Source organism: Cynoglossus semilaevis, chromosome 14 (genome assembly GCF_000523025.1).
Source record: "Cynoglossus semilaevis isolate Cse_v1.0 chromosome 14, Cse_v1.0, whole genome shotgun sequence".
Lineage (NCBI taxonomy): Eukaryota > Metazoa > Chordata > Actinopteri > Pleuronectiformes > Cynoglossidae > Cynoglossus > Cynoglossus semilaevis.
Window position 1 is genome coordinate 9,863,905 of NC_024320.1, and position 25,973 is coordinate 9,889,877.

Sequence of the window (25,973 nt, forward strand, 5' to 3'; positions counted from 1 at the left end):
GTGAGCCTCATTTTAATCCTTCATTTCAACACCTCCCCCTTTAAAACTCTTGATTTAGGGCAAATGCAGTTGCTGCATTTTGTTCTGGAGATTTTGTGTTGTGTGGGTTCAATTTCGTCAATGTCGCATAATATTGTCAACCACTGGTGAGTTCAATGGCAGAAAGTGTCAAATTCATAATTTTGCAGTACTATACAGTCACTTTAAGTTTGACTTTTTATTTTGCTAGTTTTGTAGCCAAAATAATTGAGTTTGTATTACATCTAAAATAATATATTTATACTGTATATAGAATTACACACCATATTAAAGTCAAGACAAAAAAACCCGTCACACTCACCGTGTGTGTTCACTGGCAGTCCAGAGGAGTGCAGGGTCTTTCAACAGGGATGCTCTCAAACAAAAGCACATGACATCATCCTCTCCTGACTCTTGCTCCTGCACACACACACACCAATGTTATACCAGCAGTGTTAGACAAACAATACAAACGTGGGACAATTTGTATTGTTTAAAATGAAAAAATGAATCACGCATTATGGCATAAGGAGCAGGCTGCGTTATCTCAATAAGCCAGGAGTCATACCATGAGACTACACACTCTAGTACAGTAGGTGGCGTTATGCATTGCATTGTTAAATCCCTAATTGCAGGTCGGTATTTTCTCAGAGCTCTGCTGATTACCTGTGATTACATGAATTATTGTAAACAGTCCATCTTCTTGATTGCACTGTTGCAGCATGACATGGAGCAAGAGTGATTACCTTGCCTTGTTATGGAATCTGGGATGAACATCGTAAGAGAAAGAATTTTATTGAAGTCTTCTTCTCTTGCTATCAGTGGGACTACACCCATTAGTGCCTACATGGTTGGCTCTAAAGAGAAGACTCAGTGAGGACGTCCATCTTTTATATTCAGTCCATATAGCTAACTGTAAATGTCGTGTCCAAATGGGAATATTGGCTTTTCAAAAGGTCATAATGAAAAATGGTCCAAATGGGAATATTGGCTTTTCAAAAAGTCATAATGAAAAATTGGACAAACTTTCCATCTCGTGTGAAGGTAAAGAATAAAGTGAATCACAAACTGCATTTTGTGAGATAGTTAGTGTTCAGAAAGTGACAAAAATATAATGCTCTATGCATCACAGCCCTGATCTCAACACTTTCAGGAACAACACTGAGAATAAGATACACTATTTGAGTTACATCAGAGCGCGGTGTCGTTATGAGACACTTTGTTCAGAAAGAGCGAGCTTTGCATTTTAGTTTTGCAACCTTGTTTGTCCCTGAAGTGGTTTGAGTGTATCTGAGTGGCTCTGAGTGCTTGTCAATTGATGTGGATCTGTCAACTTCTTCGAGTTAAATGTTGGCTTGTTCACACACGTACACACACTTGTCCTCCCTACTGTGTGTGAGAGAGAGAGGAGGGCGGGCAAATCTTATATAATACATCTTGGCTCAGTCCTTGGCTGCGATGTTAGATCAAAACTGAAAGAGATTACATCATAGTCTCTGGGTGCAGCAGGTGTTTAGTGAATTTTCTGCCTGAAAGTGCAGAGCTGCTGCTGCTGCTGCCTCTGAGGCACAAAGTAAGCTGCTCATGATCATTCTGAATGTTTGTCTTCATCCTCCACTCACAGTTGAACCCAGGAAGTTGATTATCAAAATTCCAAGATTTTGTTCTTCACCATTTCTAACAACCTGTTTTGTTTTTTGAAATTTAAGCACATTCAAAAATGGGTAATAACACAATCAATCATCAAGGATCACAACCATCAAAACAGATAAAAACATTTACCTTACGTTTACTGTGGCATCTTACATTTTGGTCACACCTTCTACTTTAATTTAGGATAGTGTCCAAAATAATGAATCCATCAAATCATGTTATAATAACACTTTGAACAAACAAAATCAGAAAAAACTACTGCTTACAGCAACTCTCGTCTTGAGTATCACTCCCCCAACTCAATAGCAAACAGTTGTTAAGGAAATGTAGACTTTGTTATGAGATACTTTGGTTAGATTAATCCTGTAATTCTAAGTTTGTAGCATTTTTAGGATTACTAAAGCCCAGTCAAAAGATCAGAATAAATTATCTTAAAATGAAAGTATTATATATGACTATGAATTTGTGAACACGTATCGAAGCAGGTTTCAGAGCCTTGCTGTAACTGGACAACCACACCAGCTCCTTCATCAGCTCGCTACAGCTTCTAGCCCTGACCTTTACTCTCACAGAGCAAAAAAAGAAAATTAGAACAGTACTATGTAATTGTGCTGCCAAGTAATCAGTGCTTTTATATATTGGAAGATACAGTAAATTCATATTGTAACAATTGTGTTGTGCTTGTGTTAGCAGACACTTTTATATCTGAGTTACACACAAGATAAACCTGATCTGCAGTATATGGGTTTGGTAGAGAATCAGACGGCTGTTAATCCGAACATTAATCCGGCCTTTTATTCTGCTGCTCATCTCCCACACCCACCTCCGCCCTTTACCCTGGAGCTCTGTGAGATCCTGTGAGCATGTGAAAGTCGCCACACAGCGAAGGCCTCATGTTTTCCTCATTTAGAGCCATTTGCCTGTAGCATGCTGTCAGCCTCCATCTGGACCTGTGCATTCATGTGTGTGTTGTGTTTGTTAGCGCGTCAGTGACCTGTGTTGGTTAGGGAGGTCGTCTGTATCAGTTCTTTTAAAAAAAATGGTCTGTGTGCACCTTTGCGTGGGATCATTTGCTTCTGCCTCAAGCTTTGCATGTGGTCACCTACATGTACCGTAAATACAACTTCCTGTCACTGTTTTTTTATTTGCTGGATTTGGACAATTGACTTTAACCAGAAAGTAAGAATCAGGGACTGAAATCTTATCCTGATAGATACTAGACACACAACATAGAAGATTTGGCACTTAAATGCTAACTACAGCAGGTAATAGTGAGTGAATGAGCATGTGCAGCCACAGAGGTGAGGGGAAGAAACAGGAGAACAGAAGGATAGATGTAATGAAACTAAATAAAGGACAAGGGTGGAAGAAATTCTGAATTGGCGTGTATCAGTGATTCTTATCTCATCAGATTTCATTTTGATATTTTATTTAAATTTTTATGGCTAAAATTGTAAATAATGTTTCAGTTTAATGTTTTCAAGTAGGGTTCTGAAACTCTGGGCCCAAGGGTAAAGTATATCCAGAACTAGGTTTGCATTAACAAGGATATGACTGGATATAATGTCACAAAAGAAAAATCAACCTTTAACGATTGTAAACAAACCTTTTTTAAAGTGATACTTGTGTTAAAGTGAGTCTAAAGAAGGTAATTGTTGTATTTGTGAGATTGTAGATTTATTTTTGCATTAGTCAGGGTGTTCTGATTACAGAAACAGTGGCTTATTATTGTTTTTAATGTGAAAAGATTGTAATCAAGGTAAAGTTACTACGCTAGACACTTCCAAGAATGTATCTTACTGCAGTCTGCGCTGGGTTGAGGAATTGCAGCTAGTGGCAGGTTGGCACTGCATGTCTTGTTCCTAAGTCATGCCAACCTCCACTGGCCTGTCTCCATCACCCACTGAGGCCCAATCTGCTCTTCATCTCATCATCAGCCCCTCTGGACTATTACTGAACACGGCTTATGACAATCACATTCAAGCGGACATTGATAAGTGACGGAGTCTAGGAATTATGGCGGGTTTGACATCGGTATGAAGAACAAACCCAGCAGCTTTAAACACATTCACCTACTGTTCAACCTTACAACAGTACACATGGACAGAGGCATGTTGTTTTGGAGTGTGGTCTGGCTACAACACAAAGGTTTTTGAAAAATGCTCTTTGACTTTTGTGTGCTCAAACACAACAAATGCTATGCAACATCAACCAGACATGGATGGTCAAGCACTTTGACTTGGTCAACTTCACAGCTGCTACAATATATATATATATATATATACATATATGTATGTATATATATACATATATATGTATGTATATATATATATTCACACCTAAGTTAAATCACACACTTGTTTTATATAATTAAATAAACCGCACAAGTTTGCCACAGTCCAACAACATGCAGACTGGGGATTAGGTTAATTGTAATAACCAATTGTAAGTGTGAATGTGAGTGTGAATAGTTGTATGTGCATTTTGGCCCTATGCTGGTCTGGCACCTTGTCCAGGATGTTCCCTGCTATTTCTCTGTTGGTGTCTGGAATAGGCTTCAGCTTCTCTGGTGATCGGTAACAAAATGATACCATTGCAGATTCGCATGCAGTCACTGCTGAACTGCTAACAGCAACAAACAAACTGATAAAACATCAGCCAGGGAAGAGCTCATGATTCCACTGGTACCTCAGCCAAAAGGGACCTGTTGCTGTGAAACATTGAAAGCCAAGACAAATAATGTTTCTGAGTTAATTTAGTGTTGTTATCCTCCCTTGTTCTTTTACCTCCATTTTGTTTCTGTCAGCACCCAGAGGTCTGTGGGTTTTCTTCCTCTGTGTTTGGTTTGTACAAGGACATCCAATCTCATTTGTCCCATCAGTGCATTAGTTTGTGTCTATTTTCTTTTACTTTTTTCAAGAGTTGAATAGTTTGAATTGAAGCCTGTGTTGTGGAGGAACGTGTTATCTGTTATATTTCAGAGATGAAGCAGAGAGGCAGGAGGAAAAGCAAAATAAATCAGGTTCAAAGATGTATTGATGAAAAAAAAAAAGTTGGTGACCCCAACTATATTTGTCGGAGGGCCAGAATGTTTCTTGACATACACCTTGGAGGTGAGATTGGTGAGATCATAAAGGAAGGAGGCAGATGAATCTCTACAGGGAGCATAGATTTTATATTTAAAATTTAAAATAGTACTTGAGCAGGACAGCCCTAAAATGGACGCACAAGTTCTAGCTCTGTGAAAAGTGTTGCGTTTGTCATTGGTACATTGTAGATTGATTTGCTAATTATTATTTTAATCATTTAACTTCAAAATAAAATAAAATAGTACAGAGTGTAACTTTGAGTACGGTATTCCAGAGAAACCCTGCTACAGTTCAGTGGCTTATCTTCATTAGCTAACACTGATACTGATTAAGCCCAACTGATACTGAGCAGAAATCTAATAGTGCAACTAACAATAACAGACCCAGAGTTTATGATTATGGTTAACAACAACATTTAGGAGCAATCTACACAACAAGGTCAAAAATGATTTCAACCATAAAATGATTGTGGGTTGAAATTCAGATCAAAAAACAGCACTCGGGGTTGAGTTTCTGGTAGCACATTGTATTCTCAGTCAGTGTGTAAAAATAGCATCTCACATTAATTATGAATAAAAGTTCTGGACTTTCCAGGCTGTGTGACTGTTTTTGGGTATCTTTGTTTAGAAAGTCATGGAAGTTTTTGGACAGAGATAAGAGAGAAGTTTTCTTTCGATTTTAGCTGCCTTTTAGCCATTTTTGCACCTAATAAATCCTTAAAAATATAATATTCCTGAAGCACATTCATTATAACATGGTTTCTATTGTAGAGTTGAAAATTCTATTTTGACAGAAGCTTGTTAGATCACAGAAGACGTTAATTGTCAAAATGGCATTGCTGAGTCGAAGAAGAATATTTATCACGGCAGCTGCTGCAGCTTAATTGTTCTGACATCTGACACAAGTGAATAAAAATGACAAATTGACCAAAACTAGCATCATCTGAAGGGGCTTAATGTCAGACTCTGGAGATGTATTTGTTCTGAGACCTGAGAGTATTCTGTCAAAGGGTCACAGTTAATGGCTGCAGCTTAATGAGCAAAACACTTTTATTACTGCATTGATTACCTGTTTTGCATCGTACAGTGGTATGACAACTACTATCTTGTAGATTTTCAGTTTGCGTTTTGAAAATGCCAATTTACATAGTACACAACTCTGTAGGTTGTACAGTAGGACTCTTTTCTTCATGTCTAGATGTGACTGTTAGCTGACTGTAAACAAAAGGCTGTTATAAAAGTTGTCAGCAGCATCACAAGGAACGCCGGTCATCCAGTCAAAGGGGTGTCAAACACTTCCCGGTTTTAATTTTAGCTAGAGTTAAAATATAGGAGGGAAATTACTAACTGAACCAGTAAATTCATTTTAGATTTGTTCATATTATGATGTAACAGAAGTTATAACCTGCTATGCTTTGATTGTGACCAGTTAAAAATCCGCCTAACCGACCACGTAGTATGTTTTAGATGAATAAATAAATTATAGTTGTGATGTTTCTGCCTTCTTCAGCAGCAGCAGCAGCAGCAGCAGCACACAGTAATGGTCAATAGGACCTCAGGCCTCAGTCTGGTATTTGTCCAAGTAACTATAAGACACAAAAATTTGTGTCAAGGAATTCAAAAGAAAGAGTTGGTTGTTGTTTACGTCACTTCCTTTATATTGTGTCTCTCCTTTACACATGCAATAACTGTGAGGAAATCACATTGCAAATACATCATTTCACTCTTCATCATTACTCCTTGCATTTTGAGCCTGCTTGCCCATTCATCATCAGTGTGTGATCATGAAGAGCAGTAAAGGACTACACTGCAGCTCAACTGGGTCGTGGGTAACACGTTGCTATGGCAACTGATACTTGCCAGCCCTGGGGCCAGGAGCTGTTCTTCTTTCACTTTCTTGCAATCTTCTATCTTTCTCTTCTTTTCTCCTTTCCCTCGCCGTGTCTTAGTTCTTTTTAACGTTCCCACTCTTTGTTCCTCGGACGGGTTTCCATCGATCCCCTGCTGCAACGTCTTCTCTCTTACAGACTGTTCTCTTGGTGTCTTTATACAGTATATTTCCTATTCCTCAGTCAGGATCAGTCTTTTGTTGATTCAAGCTGAACAGCTCTATATGTGAACAGTGGGCTCCGATGCAGCTGCTGCATATGAAGTCACAGTCATTGTTGTCAAGTGGTGCTGATGTGGAGCCTCCATCATTGACCAGGGCATTTAATGCCAGTCGTCCAACGCTGCCGTCTCTAGGTTTGGTGGATGAATACCTCCTGTCCTCTTGTATCACGTCTACATACGTCCTCGTATTATAAGAAGGGCTGATTCTTGGGTCTGGAGTCTGAGACGGTCCTGTCATGTGAGTCCAGGAGTCGTATTAGGTGTTCAGTTTGCGTTCATGGCATGGTAACAGGGTCCATGATTCACTTCCATACAGTTAGCTTAGCACATTGGTGTGAGGAGTGGTGTGTCTCAGCCAAATTTTGGTACCATTTACAAAAATTCAAGACCATTTGACCATAAGGATTATTGTAATAGTGTGTAGGTGGTGCACTATACACAGTGCCAGCTAACTCGACTTGACATTGATTCACCTGTACCATACATGACATTAATTTAAATTGGCCTAAAAGCTATTTGTACATCAGTAGAGGAATGTATACTCGCCACCCGGCAACACAGAGCAACCATAAAGTGACTAACTTCATTGGATAACATCCGACTGTTAAAATAACAGTTGAAAATTCAGTTCTTAGAGGCAGCTCTGGTCCATCAAGACTGCTGCTCTTGAGGTTGCCAAGTTGATATATGATGCAGAATTGTAACATGAGCTTAACATATTGTCTCTGCGATTAATTTCAGCTCACTGTAAGTATCGTGCAGACATGTGGTCATATTTCATAGTAAGTGCAGAGAGGAAGACGGGTAGTGCGGATAAAGAAGACGAGAGATAGCCAGACCCAGTGAGGTATAAAACAAAGAGCAAAAGCAATGGGCCGGGCCACAGAGTGTCACCTAAATTCAACTCTAATGAATAGTCCATCGATTTCCATTACAGCTGGCTGGAGTTGACCACTCAGGTCCGTCTGTTTCCCATTAGCAGGCTTTAAAAGAGAACCTGACAAACAGCCCTTACAACCACAGGCGGACCGGATGTGGGCCTCCTCCTGTGCTGAGAGGATCCTATGAAATCAGTCATGAAGCTGTATGAGGTGAGCAACAGGGAGACAACACCAAAAAATATGAGCCCTAAATACCAGTCATGTACCTCAGTGTGTTTACACCTGCAGGTCACTTTCCTTGGTTGACACCAAAAAAAAGCAAATAATATGCGGTGAGCTTAAGGCTTACGCTAATATTTTATTCACCAGATCAAAAATATCCCGTTGACAAGCTTACCATCTGAGTGGATTATTCATGATGGTATTTCTACACATGAGAAAATTTGCTTGTTCTATTTCTTTCTTGCCCCATGCTTGTTTTTCACTTTTTGCTCATTCCTTTTGTTCAATTATTTGTTTCAATTATTTCTACTCTTTGGACATGGTCAATCACATCATCGCTTTTATGGTTATAACGTGTTGTACTTTTAGAATTCCAGATTCCAGATTCTGGAGCAGCTGATATTGAACTTTTAATCAGGTCTTGTACGCTTGCTTTAGTGCACACTGAGGTGCGGCACAAAGACCAGTAAGCGCCACAAATGTGTGCCCTCAGCAGTGCCCTCTGTTGGTTTCTCAGGGCCACTCACATTGACATAACCTGACAATACAGGATGCATTTTAGTGCTTTCCTGTGTAAAGTGGGATAAAAAGAACCATTTGCATTAGATTTCCTTGGGTGTAGGGGTGTGGCCATTGCCCTGCATTCGTGTAGTTAAGTTTACTATATACATCAGCCAGCTTCATTCATTAACGTAATGGATTTCATAGGATTTAGATTTATTGTGCAATAAGGCTCAACAGCATTCTATGACCTTCATTAGTTTAAAGCATGAATGCACAGAAATCTGTTTTGTACAAAATCATTGTACCAAGGCATGTGATCAGCTTTGTCTGTCTCCTCTCCTGCAGGCAGAGTCATTTTTAACAGGGAAGCAACATAAGAATGGAAAACTGTTAAATGTGAGTTTGTTTACTTGCCAACAGCAAACAACAAATGGATAGTTTCTTATTTTTCCAACTTAGATGAGAACTGAAGTCAAACCATGCCTGAATATCTCGCTGGTGCACCATGCAGTCACCATTCAAACCATTCATTGAACAAGACAGATACATTAGTGAGAATCCTGCAAACTAAGGCTTTGTGTGTGTATGTGAGTACGTGCCTTTATATGCTTGTACATATATATTTCTGTGTGTGTGTGTGTGTGTGTTTTACTGCTTACTACAGCTCACTCTGATTTAGCTTGATAGTGAGTAAAGGCAGTCTCAGATGGATGTAACCTGAAGCTAAATCACGTCTGTGTATGTGTTTATAGCAGTGTTGTAATAGAGTCAATAAGATATTTCAAGAGATTTGGTTGAAGCTAAAATATACAATTTAACTCCCAACTTAGTGGGAATTATTGATTGTATTGCCCACTAAATGGAACTCAAACCTATTTTACATCCAGGTATTGTTGCCCCGCCCAAGCTAAACGATTCCATTTTTTTCCAATCAACTGTGTCAGATTAAGTTTATTGTCCTGAAGGACTTTGCTGCGGCATGCCCGGTTAATCTGGGGGAACTAACTTGTAACTTGAAGAGTGTTATTAAAAAAAAAAAGGACAAAACAGATCCGACATCACTGCCGCAACCCATAATCTACGTAGTTATTTGTTACTTCCGGGGTGATACTGATTTCTGTAATTATAGATACCTTGCTTAGACACATATACCATAGAGATAATGAGGTCTACTCTAGTATACATAATTCTAATTCAATTCAATAATGGACATTGCAATAATAAACACCACACACAAAAACAATGACCATCTATTAACCCACTACTACTACTACTGCTACTACATCTAACAGTAGTAATACTAATTTACTATTTACCATTACAACAAACCCACAAATCCAATCTACTAATATCCACTGTCGAGGTTTTTTTCCTTTATTTTTTCCTGTGTTATTCTTGTTGTACTGGTGCTGTACTGCTGTTGGGGCCTTAATTTCCCACAGGGAACATCCAAGGGATTAATAAAGTTCTATCTGTCCGTCTGTCTAGGACTCATTATTCCAGCCTTAAACAGCTGAATGCATGGTTTTCTAAAAAATTTTTAATGTGGGCATGTCATGTTTTGAGGCTACACTAATTGAATATTAAAGCCATAAAATATAAGTGCGTCAAAATTGCCGGTTGTACAGGTTGTCATAGAAACAGCCAAGTGGCACATAAGAGAGTTCATTTTGTCTTTTTTTCCATGCACTAACTTCCTGCTATGCTGATGGAGCTATTTTTAGTAGGCGTTATATAAAATGCATCTCTTGTGCTCAACACAGTGTGTTATTTTCCCTTCTTCTCAATCCTGACTATAATAAAATAGAGGATGTGTATCAGTTATATCTCTGGATCTGGTTTCTGGGTGGTTTTTAAACTTAAATTTAACTAAACGAATTAGGCAAAAGTTATGTTGTGTTTAAAAATTAAAAATAGTATAAAATATCCACAAAAATGTCATTGAAGTTATTTATATAAGGAATATTTTATTATCAGTGATATCTAACGGTCAGCCTGCAAACTGTAATGAGAAAGTTATAAAAACTGTGAAAAAGTGGGCTAACCAAACTAAATAAAAAATCATTCAAGATCCAAAATGTGAGAATAAGTGACATCTACTGAGACAATTGATTGCAGACCAATAATGAGTTGTCCAGAGATGTAAAGAAACTAATAAGTGATGTTTTTAATTCTTTACAGAAAGAAACTGATAGACTCCGACATGCCAAATAAATATGGCAGCCTTGACATACCACAACATTGTGGTATGTCATGACATACCAGAATAGTGTGGGAGCCATGACATACCTGAAAAGATATACAGTAGCAGCCTTGATATGCCCAAAATAATATGAACCCATGACATATCAAAAATAGTGTGGTGGCCATGAAATACAACACAAGTATTGTAGCAATGACACAACATAAAGAGGATGTTAGCCATGACATGCCAGAAAATATGCTTTTTTCTGCATTGCATGTTTTCCTTCAGACCACAACATGTGAACTCTGACTTTACCCTAAGCCTTATGCAGGATCTAAGGGGTAAAAACATCAATTATTTAAAATTGAAATGCCATCGCTAAAGATAGCAATGTGGTTATGTGCATCCACTGTAAGTACTTCAGAAAGATGAGGAAAAAACCTTTAAAGGACATCTTTGTTTATTCTGAACCTCTGCATCAAAGATCAAGCTGGGAATATATATGGTGACTGTCCACCCGTAAAGACTCTGTTTCATTGTAGAATCTATAGAGACCTTTTAGCAGCTTCACAATGTTTTACCTAATGTACAACAGCACCAGTGACACCAGGGGGCTCTTTGACACGTTCACATTTTTAGACACTGCAGGTGAACTCTGCAGGTACTCTTGTAGTTCATCAACATTCTAAATGAAGTGCCTACTGACTACAATGAGGTACTAAATTAAAATTGCACTCAAATTTCTGACAAATAAAAGCTTGTGTATTACGTCTATATAATTTGGGGACTATGTCATGAAACGAGTGTTACTTGTAACTGGCATGACATGACCTGAAACAGCTCCGGTAACGCTACATGTTTAACCTCTCTGAACTGGGCATGCTCAGAGGGATGATGGTGACGGATTAGTCTGTCAGTCTGAATTACTTTGCGCTGGCTACCCCCACCTTATTTAACCAACATTGGTTGTTTATTCAAAAGCGTAAATAGTTCCAGGGCTCCACAGTTTTAGTGACATTTTCTGCTCAGTTTACATTCAGCCGGCCGTGATAACTATGAAGCTAGTTTAATTTAATGTGTTATTGTTCATAATATTATACTTATCTATTGTATCCTTGGTTTTACAGTGTCGGTTGGAAGACCTTTTTATTTAATACAGAAATAGTGGTTTCAGACTTAAAACAGCCTTCTGTTCAATGGAGAAAAATGAAACTGTAAGAGCTGTCCTGCTTGTTGTCCTCACTGTGGTTGGAGTTAAGCACACACAGGGAGACTTTACATCACTATTACCCACAGAGTTGTAAGACCTACATAACATAGCATTTCTTCCTCCTATTGAAATTGGAGCATTGTAAATTGTGTCACGAGTACACGGAAGGTAATACTTATACTCCTAACCCTAACCTGAACAATAACCACACCTCTTCAATACTATGTGCATTCTATTAGTAAACTGTCATTTAAAATAGTTGTTTTTGTGCAACCGATACAACTGATCAAAGATCTTTGTACAGCTTTGGGATTTTAAAATATATATATTTATGTATAACACACATTGGGAAACTTGTGATGTTTTTGCTTATTTGAGATACAGTAAACATTTGCAGCATTTAGCATTTTAAATACAATTTTACAGGTTTTTTAGAGGTTTTTTTTTTTTACCTTTCGGGGTAAATGGAATAATATGGCCACTATGGAAAAAGGAAGTTTTCTTTTTGGTTGACTTAATCCAAACATATCTGTCTCTCCCTGCAGGATGCTTCGAGTGCTGCATCAAGTGTCTGGGTGGGGTGCCCTATGCCTCCCTGGTGGCCACTATCCTCTGTTTCTCAGGTGTGGCGCTGTTCTGCGGCTGTGGACACGTGGCCCTCTCTGGCACCTTGACCATGCTAGAAAACCACTTCTCCACCAACACCCCCGACCATGCCACCCTCACAATAGTGTAAGTCCATGGTGGGGTTCAAGGGTTGTGTGAGTTTTTAAATAGACACCGTAACTGACAGCTTTGTGTTCTGTGTTTAGCATCCAAATCTTTCAGTACATCATCTATGGCATTGCCTCCTTCTTTTTCGTCTACTCCATCATCCTACTGGCTGAGGGATTCTACACCACCAGCGCTATCAAGAAGGAGCTGCAGAGTGACTTCAAGACCACTGCCTGTGGACGCTGCATCACTGCCTTTGTAGGTGTTTCGACAAGCTGTAGCAAATGGTCTGATTACCATGGCTTTTGTATGTTTCATTTCATTTCTGAACAAAAACTCATTACCATGCTACACTAACCACGGACACTAACTTCTTGCCATTTTCTTTTAATGCGGTGTGGTTCGTGTGAAGCGACATTTCTAAACAACTACAACAAACCTAAATTCAAAATTTTACCTTTTTGTTTAAACATGTAGTTGAACTGTAGGTAAGGGATAGATATATTTTTACTTTCAATAATAGAAATGCAGCATTTGTCATGTTTTTCTATATCAAATAAAAAAAATCTATTAAATGTCACCATTAGTTAATAGTCTGTATAATAAACGTATCCATAAATTTCCAGCTGGATACAAATTCTCGAAACACTTGAAAAACAAATAATTGAACTGCACAGTAGAATGGCAAGATGCAAAATCAGGTGCAATTACATTCACGCAAAATACTTGTTAAGCCCTTAGGACCTCTCTGACACACTTTGTACTTTCCAACCTGATTACTCTAATTGCTGCAGATGTCCATTACCATTAGCTAAAACACTGCTTGTAAATGCATGTGTGTTAGTGGGTTTAGAGAATTATAATGTGACACTCTTTGGAGCCTAAACCTGTTATTTCTCCTCTCTGCAGTTCATGTTCTTGACCTACATCCTCATCCTGGCCTTCATCGCCATCTTCGGCTTCACTGCCATTCCAGTCTTCCTCTTCTTCAACATGTGGAACACCTGCGCTGCCATGAAGTCTCCGGATGCCAACATTACCTCTCCTGACTCCATCTGCGTGGATGTCAGGCAGTATGGTAAGTACGTCCTCCCACAATTGTATCAATAAAGAAAAGGATTGACAAATGGATGGTTTCAGAGGTTATAGAAATGTGAGTTTCCATTTTTTATCACTAGTTCTTTGATTATTTTTTAATGTCTACTTTCAAGAAAATTCATAAATGAATGGCTTCTGTGTAGGCAGAGACACATTTTAAGCTCTTAAGCCTCTCTATCTACGTATAGTGATCAAAAGTAGCAATAGTATCAATACCAAGGCTGGTATGACAAGATCAATAATTTCTCTTCTTTACCTTTCCTTCTTGTTACACTATGGTGGTTGAACGATCACCGTTTCTTTCACACCACCCCATGCTTTCTGTTTCTCCATTTACATTCTGCTGTGCTGTAAAAACTGGTAACATGCGTACCATGCATTCAATGTGACCTCTTTACCTCTGCTGGCTGCATAAAGCTTTACAGCTGCAGACTAAAACACTGCAAGTGGCTATCTCTGTGGAAAATTCAACGGAGGAAGGACATGTTTTTTAATATTGTTTCTGAAGAAAAATGGAACAATAATCTTTACTGAAAAGGTTTCATTTAAATTCAAAAAATGTTTTTTAGGAAACCTTTTCTTTTTTTTTTTTAATCTGTCTTAGTGCTTTGTTTTGTTGTGGTCGTCAAAATCAACTTATCAACGGAATACTATGTTTTCGAAGCTTCCACAGCCTGGATGCTTATGCTGTAAACGTTTTGCTGTCGAACCTGGATGGTGCTCAAACCCCTGCCCTTTTTGCACCATGACCAGATTAAAGCTTCTTTAATCACGAAAACGAAATATCTAATATTAAATAATCTTCTTAGTGCCCCATGTTGCCCTTGCTATTTCTGGTGCTTTGCAGCTGGATGGGACTGGATCAGATCACCTGCTGAGATACACGTCTTATGAGTTCAAGAGAAATTCCCCAGGCTTTCAAATCCTCTACAATGACACATCAAATTAAACCATTCTCATTGTTGCAGCAGAGCAGCATCACCTGCAGGATTATTGAGTGGTGACTATGAGGGCTTTGATCTGCTTTGATTATTCATCTCCACTCATTTCCTGTATTAAGAGGTCAGAAAATACATTTGGATTATTGGAGCACCTGATTGGGCTCTAAACTCAGTAACACAGTAACACTCCCCTGCTGATTACATATCAGATTATCAGATTGTTAGTCTGATGTACAGAGTGTGTGACCCATTTTTGAAAGACAGCTGGCACAGTCAAAGAGGAGGATGGGAACTACATATGCTTCGATTGGCCATCTCAACTACTCCATATGAAATATTTAATATTAGTCAGTCAGCGGCACACACCACATTACTCTCATGAGGTAGCTGGTGCATGTTGTATTTTAATCACATATTTGCACATGTTTAAAAAAAAATTTCAATATTTCAATCAGAAAAACAATAAATAAGAACCCTTTAGCAAACATGTGACTTTTTTTACTCCTCCTTTCTTTACCCCTCTCTTCACTGGGAGCTAATGTACTGTATGCTGACTTTTATATACAGTACACCATAATGCACTGCACCTCCTTGAGGGTGTGCCCCATGAATTTACAGAATATATTATATTTAATGAATACAAAATTATTTTGTTAATAATGTTCTTTTCATAAAATCGAATTTCAATATATTCTGTAATTCTGAATATAGACAATATTTTAATAAGACATAAGATAGAAACTTCAGGGAATCAATGGTTAGCCAAAATAACTGAAAAATAACCACATTAGTAGTGATAAAAGTAAAACTGAGCTCCTTTAAGTTAGCCAAAATGTTTGAAAATACGTGAAAGAGTACTAACATAAGAAAATAAATATATATAACAATATTTAATGCTGGAGAATATGCTGGAAAGACATGTTCAAATATGTATGTGGATTCTAAGATAGATACATATGTAACCAAATTAAGTGATATATAAGCGAATCACAGTATAATATCAATTGATACTAGTAATAAAACCATGGCTAGAATCCGAAGACACCAAATCCACTAGCAGCCAGATACTGAGCAGCAATAATGAATCAGACAGAGAATAATTGTTGAGTAACCACTCTTGTATTTTTACATTAGTAATGGAAAAAATATATACATGAAAATAAAATAATGACCTAGATAATCAAGAACAAAATGTGTGTACACTTAAAATAAAATAGATAAAATAAAATATCTGTTGAGGACCTTTAAAAATGAAATATGTTGCAGGTGCACCTGTTTTTAAAGGTAGGGGTGTGTGTGTGTGTGTTTGTGTGTGTGTACCTGTATCTCCTTATCTGTGTCTTTTCCTTCAGCATTAATAGCTCACCATCAAATACGATTGGGATCTTGTCCTGGTCCTTAAACTTTTCCATCCTCTCAAAAAACTGACCTGTAGACAAGGTCACATCTATTACATTCTATTCTCAGATGCATCATTAAAAGGGTAAATGTCAAAAGTTGAGGAGTGAACCTTCAAGAATTCACATTTTCCTGTTAAAGTGAAAAATCTCTAAAGTAACCACTAACAGTTAAAATATATCACATTTTTAATCAAATTAGGACAACGTAACGTAATATACCAATAATGAATAACAATTGAACATACAGTAAGTAAAATACTAAGGAATGCACGTGGTGGTTAGTTGTTCTCTGAGTTAAAGAATTGTGATTAATTACTCCTCACTTACTACAGGCCTAGTACTGCGAGAAGAAACGACACCAAAAATTATCCTCATAGATAAACAGCTGGATAGATCTTTATTAATACATCGGGAGTGCCCTTCGGGAAATTAAAGAACTTCAAACGCCTTAAAATGAAATAAATTCCTTCTTTAGTTTGCGTTTACAAGATAAACTATACGTGTCATTATAATAAAACTATACAATTTATAGCATCAAAGCAACTAAAAGAGGCACATGTTTTTTGCTGTTTTTCTGCGTTTCATGCTGAACAATGTTGGGGTTTGTAGTGGATCACAAAATGGAGGACACGTAATTAGCCTGTGAAACACCGAATTAGCATTAGCACGGATATTAGTACCGACGTAACTCGCCCCTTTCCTTCAGGTAAATGTACCGGATTTTTCACAGTGTACTCGCCGTTTTTATCCTTTCCCGTCTTTTCTGCAAGTAGTTGACTTCCTTCTCGCCGAAAGGGGAGGACCGAAAAAACAGCCCGTCTGCAATTCACCTTCTCACTGACAAGCTGAACGTGACCTGCGTAGCTCTTGATTGGCTGTTGGTTGCTTGAGCCCTCGCCCTCAAGTAGTGCTAGTTGAACCAAGTGGTGCATTCAAGTATAATAGTATATTTTAAATGTTGCCGAAGAGCACAATGAAAGATCGATTTCGATCGATGGCGTTCAAAAGTTTGATAAATTGCTCGCCTGTCAGCCAGTAACTGCCAATCAGCTGTCAGCTGATCTGTGATGTATATTCTGAGAAACAAAAATAAAGTAAAACAGTTTTTATTAAATTGCACCACAATCTACAAATTTAAAATAGAGTTAAAAAAATAATCAAGCTAGAATAAATTAAGTTAGGGGTTCAATATTTATTTTCCAAAGCCTGAGGGAGACGCAGCAGAAGGATGAAAAGAGCCACATGCGGGACTGGAGCCGCGGGCTGCCGACCCCTGGTCCATGAGTACACCAGTCCCTTCATCAGAGCTACGCTGTTAGCTTTGGGCTGGAAAAATATTGAGAAGGACACTTTGTCTGACTTTTCGTCTTCATGCAGGTGTCATTCCCTGGAACGCCACTCCAGGAATAGCTTGTGGAACCACACTGGGGAACATCTGTAATACTAATGAGGTGAGGGGACACTGCGTCAGCCTTTCATTTTCTTTTAGCTTTATTGTATCCTTACTCGCTGCTTTCTCTCACCCACAGTTCTACCTTTCCTACCATCTCTACATCGTGGCTTTTGCCGGTGCTGGAGCCACCGTCATCGCATTGGTAAGCTTCCCATCTAAGATTGAGTGCTACTGAAAATATGCCCGTTGCCATGGTGTGCTTCTCTGTTGCTGTGGCAACCCCGCCTCTCATGTTTGTCAGTGCGCTGTGTGATGGGTAGAAATCTCACCCTGTGGCCTGGCCCAGAGTGTGTGCGTTTACACAGGGTCAGTGTTTTACTTCGCTGTGTAGGTGGTATTTGTTTCTGTTTTAAGTTTAGCCAAAAAGCTGCTCTGACAGCTGTAAGTTAAAATAGTATCTGTCTACACCTGATACTTGTGGTTTCAGTGGTAATATAATGTACTTTATAGGAGCATTTAAATTGCAGTAAACCTTTTCAAAATGAATCATTGAAATCCATTTATAAAAACCTGAACATCCTCCAATAATGTGTGTCAGTTGTTACCACTAACCTGAGTCACTTTTGTTGGTCTCACTGAAAATACTGTTTCTGTTCTAGATGCACTACCTGATGATTCTGGCGGCCAACTGGGCCTATCTGAAGAGTGCTGTCTCCACTCATGAGTACCAGGACATCAAGACTAAGGACGACCAGGATCTGGAGGCTGAGGCGCGCTCCAAGGATGGCCAGAACTCCTCCTCCTACTCATAAGGACAGGAGATTGTCTCCCACTTGTACCACTGCTCAAACCTCACTCCTCTCCCCACATAGCACCCACCCACCCACCTAACACTTGGTTTAGAAAAACAGCTAGGTCATGTTTGATAGCCATCTAGGCTCGTGGTTCTCCATCCTCTTCCCTACCACATTGCTGATCCAGAGTTGTGAGCCTCTCCACCTGGTGGCTGGAAAGAGAATTGAGAATCCGGTGTAGCGACCAGTTCAGAGGAAGGCACATGTTAGAGTGGTAGATCTGGCCTGTCAAGGACAGGCAGAAAAATGGTACATCATTTCAGAACTGTCCCTTCTTCTTCCTTCTTCATCCTAACCACCGTGTTTTTGGGCGTCAGGGGCTCGAGAACATGGCCCGGCTGTGATGGCCTTGCGCCTTGAGCCAGCACAGCCTCGAAACACAGCCTAAAATAAAGAGAAAAAGAAAAAAGAAAAAAAAACATTTCCACTGTCAGCTTCAGCCACAGAGAAGCTGGGCAGAAACCAACCTTTATCCATTTTTTGGTGTTTTATATGCATATATATGAATATGAATATATAGTGTGAATGTGTATGAATGTTGTTGTTTTTTTAATACTCTGAAACGTATGACAGGTACTCATTATGATCTCTTTCTTTAGGTTTATTCCGATCAAAAAGTTATTTTTCCTCATTTTGATCTTTTTTCCCTCCATCTTTAACTTTAATTGCTAAAGCTTGATCTATGTGTTGCACTATTATATTTTTAAACTAAATGTTCCAAAAAAAAGCAACTTTAAACACCAGAGGACTCAAACTGGTGGTCTGTGCCCCCCCTGCAGTTCTTTATGAGTGTGCAGCAGTGTTTGCACTCAGCTACTGTGTCCTGCTTACCACGCTGCTCCTGAATGGGTCGCAACCCACTAATCCTGCTACAGCCTGCAACCGTAGACAGCATAGATCACTGACTAACCTCAGTAAGTTTAACTATCTTCAGCAGAGTGTTGATAGTGATGCTTTAATTGTCCTAGGAAAAAAAAGACTGATGGCAGCATATGTTAATTTAGGCAACACCAAGAAGCAGCAGGTGGCGTTATTTTCATGTATTGGATAAGATAAACAATCTCAACAAGCGTCTGACACCTGGTTGTTTCAAATAGAAATTGGACATAGCTATAGGCCTGACCTAAATTCCAGACTAACTCTCACAAGTTTATCTTTCGTGGTTAGAGTTAAGACAGAAATGCCTTCAATTGAGGTGCTTTTTTTTACACACTCAAGCCAAGCAAGCTGTATCACAGCCAAATAGCTACCTGCCAGACATTAGAGATCTTCAGTGACAAATCGAATGAGAGGTTAGTATAGACTTGTGTTAGGAAACACTATAGAGGCTTGTCCCAGTACATCAGTTTAGTCACAAGCTACTATGTTTTACATCTAAACTGTAATAAGTGAGGTCGCTGATGCATTTTGTATCTTACCTGGTAGAACGTCCAGTTTATCAGTATTTAACTTCTGCATCTAAAATCTTACAAGTCCCCACAGGCTGTAGGTTGTAGCCCATTACAGAGGACATCTCTGATTAAATGACTGCATCTGTTCTGGATAGTAGTGGTTTACTCCAGTGTGACCAGGACTACAGGGCAGTGGTGCCTTCACTGTCTTAGAAAAACCAGATCACCTCACCGATAGCTAAATGCATGTGTTGGTGTTGATTCAAACAGATGCTCTTAGCACACTCCTTTAATCAAATCACAAATCACAAAGGTCCAGGCTGAGAGGTGACTGTAAATAGTTCATGTTTGATGGACTCAGCAGCAGGAGCTGCAGTCCTGTGGTTTTGTGGGGGCCCCTGTGTATTTCAGTTTCAGACCCCTGCACTAAATTATGTGGTATCACTGGTTATTGAGCATCACAGGATTTTTGGAAAAAAAAACATCATCATGAGGGATTATTTCACAATAGATTGATAAAATGTTCCAGCTTGAGATATACAGTATGTAACTCTTCTAAACACTAAATACACAAATAAAAAAAATACTTTTTAAAAGAATTCAAACCCTCATAGACATCAGGTTGTTTCTCACAGTATGATGTTATTAACACATTTGTACACTGCCCTGTGTGAATTAGAATTAGAATTAGCTAAAAATCCTTTTTTTTTTTGTGAATGGAGTTCCATATGTAAATAGCAAACCACTCAGAAATTAACTGAATACTACTAAAAAAAAAACATTTACTACAAACACATTTATGTCAACGGCCCCTTTAAAATTAGTGTTAAATACAAAAGTTATGATCTTAACTGTTACATCACATTTTCAACAAAAGGTCCTGAGAAGGAATCAGAGCGGTGATGAAACAACAGATTAACGTGCTTTGTGAATTATAGATCATTTTTAATGTTTTTAGGGCAGCTGAGTTGTTCTTGTTATTATGTACTAGTATATAATATTAACAGTTAATCATTTTACTGCTTCTTTTTGCAATCAAATGACTGAAAATGTCCCATTTCTTTTCTTTTCCTCCACCTTTTCTCGTTTTATTAGGATGATAACTATTGTTGTTATATTTGATGTCATGCCTCTTATACCAGAAACAGATACTGTTTTGGATGTTTACACTCTGAACAAGACAAGTCAGGAATTTTCATACATTGATTTTATAATCCAGCTTTGTTTAATAACCAAATGGTATATGTAATATTCTATACAAATCATCACTGGTTAGTTTAAAGAGAAAAAAAACAAGACCTTTTTGAGCTTTGATGAGATGAAGCATGTCAGTATCGTCCATGTGTGCAGCTGTTCATTCTGTAGAAAAAAAGGACTATATTGCCATGCGTGTTACGTTTGATAAATATACGTGCTTTCGCCACCGAAGGTTTTGATGTAAAAGGCGAACCTTGATTTCCTCTAAGACGATGCGTGTCAGGGTGTTGTCGTTTCTTCGTTACTTTGCATGAAGGAGACATGACTTTGTCTTTGCGGTGCTTTCAGGTGATGTGTAGTCAATTGTACTGACAACTATGGTAGGCGGTGTTTCCCCTCAGATCCCTTCCCTCCCTCTCCCTCTTTTTCTAAAGGAAACTCCATTGTACTCAGATGCATTGTAATCCCTGTAAGTGTTTCATCATTGTTTCATTTTTTAAGTTGGAAGTAGTTCTATGACTCCCACATAGTGATGATTTTTGTAACCTTCTCTAGTAAAACTGATATTTTTTATTATCGTGACACTGTTCTGCTGCCTCTTTCTTTAATCTGGCTCTAAACAACATCCATACATCTATCAATACATCCATCAGCCATGTTTTATCCAGTGAAGGGTCACTCTGACAGCTGCTGCTAATGCTAGCTGACATCAGATTAATGACAAGGTATGCCCGGGGCTGCTGACTAGTCCAGCGATAAACTTAAAAAAAGTGAATGAACAAAAAAAATAATACAATAATACAAAAAAAATCTAAACGATAAGCAGGTTTTTCCTTTTTTTGTTTATTTACTTTGGCTATTTTTTGTCCTTTTTTTTTGCCTTTTAGAGGCACCATTCTTTAACATTAGAAAAACAATGTGTCTTAAATATTATTCATGAACTAAAACACACACATTTTAAATGAAATCCAGATTTAAACGACTCAAAAGTTTGTCATACTTTGTACAAAATCAAGCAAAGTATTCAATGTAACATAATAATTAAATTGGACATGTTTGGATCTGGGGAAGGGGGAACCCCACTCAACAAATGGTATAAAATCAGTGCTAGGGGGCAACAATTTATCATAGGATCCTGCTTCATCCTAAAAAAAAAAATCAAATATTACATTTATTTGTATTTAAAAAGGCATTGGTATATGGAAAATAAAATTTTGTTTACAAACACTAAAAACGGTTCTTTGGCAGTCAAAACAGCAGTCGCTGCTTAAGGTAGTCTAGAATATAAATTAAGGTACATCTTGACACCAAAAGACATTTTTACCTGAATTGCATGCTGTTGTCTGCCAGAAAGAGACAAAATAGTTAGTATGTGTACATCTTCCTGCTGGTACATTGCTTCCATACTCCATAAATTGTATGTATTGGAATACTGCTATAGTGTGTATATGGCTTTATACACTTTTGTGGGGCTGTGGCCTGAGATCACCACTAGAGGGAGGCAATTATTTCAGCAACAAGTGGAATCAGGTCGAGTCTTTCTCTCCAAGTTCACTGTGTTGGTATGGATGAGGTCATCATCTCGGTCGTCCAGAGCCAGAATACGACGTATTGCCTCCTCGAAGGCAGATGCTACATTGGTTGCATCTTTTGCGCTTGTCTCAAAGTACGGGTGTCCGCCATTCTCTCTGCACCACCGTCTGGCTTCCTCTCCTGAAACCTGGCGTTCAGCAACATCCAGTTTATTTCCCACAACCACAAAAGGGAAGCTGTCTGGGTCTTTTAAGTCAGCATAGTACGTGAACTCCTTCTTCCAGTGAGCCAGGTTGCGGAAGCTCTGTCCGTCTTCGATGCTGAAGGTGAGCAGGCAGCAGTCGGAGCCACGGTAGAAGGGTGTGCGGAGGCTCCTGAAGCGCTCCTGTCCAGCCGTGTCCCATATCTGAAGGACGATGTGGTGGCCGTCCACCTCCAGCTCCTTGTTGAGGAACTCTACGCCAATGGTGTGGAAGAGGTGCGAATTGAACTTGTTGGTGACATAACGGTTCATGAGCGATGATTTGCCAACACCACCATCGCCTAGGAGGATCACTTTAAGGAATGTGGACTTAGAGGTCATGGTTGCAGCAATGCTTTCACTTTGGAAGCAGAAAAAGAAAATTTACTTCAACAAAAATTTTGCTTCATTAATAACAACCTGTATTTAATTAAGTTACTTGAACATTCTAACATTCATTTACTGCAAATAATTTGTTGTCATTTGTTTGCCTGATAGTGAAAGATAAAACAGATAAATACTCTTCCATTAGATGGCAGCAGATGGCTATAAAACCCAACAAAAGACAGACTCAGAGCCATAGAAGATCTTTCTGTCTGAAATTCCGTGTTCAACTAAACAGGCACAGGTTTCATACTGAGTAAGTAAATTAAACTAACAAAGATAGATTGATACTGCCCAAAGAAAATCAAAGGAAATCTGAAATGTATTTAATTAAACAAAAAGCTTTATAATAACAGGCTAGGTGAAAATGGCAAAAATGTGTCTAAAAGTCAAGGAATTGATAATAACAGCAAAAATTAAGATTTAGACCGCATGGGTGCTACATATCAGAAGACGGCACTGACGTTGACGTGTAACGCAACAATCTATGTTGTGTTTGTCTGACTTTTAACCTTTATCCTGGGAGATAAGGCTGCCCTCTGATAAGTAACACGCACAAAGCCAGTAAGACTTTCTGTTTACACACTGCCTGTTAAAGACACGAGTCAAAGTCAGTGGCCCTAATCCGGTTAAACACCCACTGGCCTCTAATTAATTAGCCAACAGAGTTAATGAGCTTGCTACACTTCATAAAATGCAGAAACCTGTGCATGAAATTCTCCATGACGAACATCACATGGACACTGATCACGCGGTCAACAAGCTGCCTGCTCTTTGTAGACCAGAATTCAAAATAGCAGATTATTTTAAAAAAACAGGAAAAAACAGTCATCTGCTCTGGAAAAAAAGTGGCCAAGGGTTTATGTACCAACAACTCTGTTCAAAGCTAATAATAATGTTTACATTGACATTCACAAGACTAAAAGTAAACCAAAGCTAATGCCATAATTTAATTTGATTTTATTAAGATGTATAAATAATATTACATGTTGGTTCCTGCAGTGTGGCAAACAGGAATATTCAATTATCTATTCTAAAAAAAACCCAAAAAATAAACTTTAACCATTACTGAGAAACTCAACCAATGTACAACTACACTCGTCATTCATTTTCCTGAACGTTACACAGTGAGAATCTGTAAAAGGTCAAATTGATTATTTTCTGATTTTGACCAGAAAATTAAAAAAAAAGAAAAAGAAATCAGCTGCTCCACCATGTGGCAGCAGATGAGGCCTGAATGGTTTTGAAGTGGATCTATCATATGAACAGGCAGCGCTGGGTCAGTCACACGCCCAGGAGTCATATGCTACATTTAGCCAAAGGCTTCCAGCTGCTCTCAGGCTCATTTCTAGTTGAATAATAATAAAATAGATTCAAATTCACACTTTCTGATATTTACAAGTATGAATAAGTAACGTAGTTTACTTTTAGTAGACTGATTTAAGGTTTAACAGTAAGAATTGGGTCAAAGTAAGCTAGCAGAATTGATAATTAGTGTTATGTCAATAGTAGACCAAATGATTACTATGATTTTTTGTATAAATGTAAATACTTAAGAGTTTAAAGTGCTGCTGAATCACAGTGAGTGATAGTCATAAATAATTCAGCATTACATGTTCCCCTTACTGTTTTCTTGTACAGCAAGAGCAAGTCTAGAACTGTATGAGGATAATATACTTTAAATATAAAGGAGGCATAAGAGGAGCATCCACCAGAGGCTCAGTCGTTAATGAACAATAACCCTTATATCACTAATATTTGCAATGGCAGGAGACATCTGTGCATTTGACACAGAGCAGAAACCACTGCTGAATGCGAGTGTAACCAAAATAAAAACCCATTTTCCATCTTTAACTTCATCCTCCATTAAACTACAGATGGTACAAGTACACCTAAATATTTAATTACCACGTGCAAAGTGGATCTAATTCATATGTATACTTTAAACATCCTGGTTTGTCATAAAAAACATAAACAATAGACCAACAGTTGGCGTATTTCGATAACAGAAGCCTTAGTGCCAGTTGTCCGACATTGGGCGCACCACCCCCACAGGCACACACAGTTGTGTGCCCGGCGTAAAAAAAAAAAAAAAAACCTAAGTGAGAAAACCACGACGTTAGTGTGTTTACCTGTTACTGTGAAGGTTGCTGCTTTCTTCCAGCCGCTTCATCCATGCCACCGAGCCCTGTCTGTCCGCCCTTCGGTGCTCCTCCGCTCCTCTGTAGCACAGTGGTGGCACGCCGCTGCTGAGGCTCATGTGACCGTCCTGGAGGGAGGCGTCACCCGTTCTCCCGTCAGGCGTTCGCTCAGTGATTGTGCTCATCGCATTCGCATTGTGTAGCGATTCACAACTGTCTTTGTCTTTTATATGGACAGAATTAAAAGAAAAAAAATATTTGGGGCTTCTGTACATACGCATGTGAGAATGAAAGACAACCCATGAACCCCCTCCCAGTAAAACAGGCATAGAAACCGTTTCAAATCAAGAATACTAAATCGGTGTGTCTCTGAATAATTGCAAAGAAGTCATGTGCAGCAAAATGAAAAAATAAAAAATAAATTATGAAAAATGTTCATACAATAGAGTATTTTAGATCCGCTCCTTGTGGGAAGAAAAATTAAATGTCCGTATATCAAAAGTTTGTTTTTTTGTTTTGTTTTAATTACAACTTTATCACAACTACACAGTGTTGAAACTAATCTTAATATATAAATGAATTTAATAACGATGACGAGAGAGTAAAACAAGTAATAAAAACAAAAAAGGTGTTAACTTAAAGTCGTTTTTAAAAAAATGCTATGTTAGCCGAATATGCTAACTCGCGTTAGGGCAGAGGTGGTCCTGGTGGCAAAAAGCTGTTGCACACGGCAGTGCGGCAGGGAAAGGAATTAATTTAAAAAAAAATTAAATTTATGCCACATTTGGGGAATTGCAGTAGTTTATAACTTTA

At 38.5% G+C, this 25,973-nt stretch overlaps 2 protein-coding genes across 2 annotated transcripts in view; one reads left to right on the top strand and one right to left on the bottom strand.

Moving 5' to 3' along the window:
- Positions 1-21,441, top strand: part of LOC103389535 (neuronal membrane glycoprotein M6-b) — a 22,830-nt gene extending 1,389 nt beyond the window's left edge. Inside the window, exons 2-7 of the mRNA XM_008324978.3 lie at positions 12,419-12,605; positions 12,686-12,845; positions 13,497-13,665; positions 17,404-17,477; positions 17,556-17,621; positions 18,079-21,441. Coding sequence (XP_008323200.1) covers positions 12,419-12,605; positions 12,686-12,845; positions 13,497-13,665; positions 17,404-17,477; positions 17,556-17,621; positions 18,079-18,231 — 809 coding nt within the window. The 3' untranslated portion in view covers positions 18,232-21,441. The remainder of the gene's footprint in view (positions 1-12,418; positions 12,606-12,685; positions 12,846-13,496; positions 13,666-17,403; positions 17,478-17,555; positions 17,622-18,078) is intronic.
- On the bottom strand, positions 19,939-25,973 carry LOC103389533 (ras-related protein Rab-9A). Its single transcript, XM_008324977.3, has 2 exons — positions 25,152-25,973; positions 19,939-22,996 (listed from the first exon to the last, which is right to left on the bottom strand). The coding sequence occupies exons 1-2, from the start codon at positions 25,487-25,489 to the stop codon at positions 22,372-22,374; spliced, it is 963 nt and encodes a 320-aa protein (XP_008323199.1). The 5' UTR covers positions 25,490-25,973; the 3' UTR covers positions 19,939-22,371.

What these genes read in the sequence shown, in the direction of transcription:
- LOC103389533 (XM_008324977.3), bottom strand. Translation starts at nt 25,489, where the DNA reads ATGCCTGTTTTACTGGGAGGGGGTTCATGGGTTGTCTTTCATTCTCAC. An exon ending in AGCAACCTTCACAGTAACAG is followed by an intron (nt 22,997 to 25,151) that starts GTAAACACACTA and finishes CTGCTTCCAAAG; the next exon opens with TGAAAGCATTGCTGCAACCA.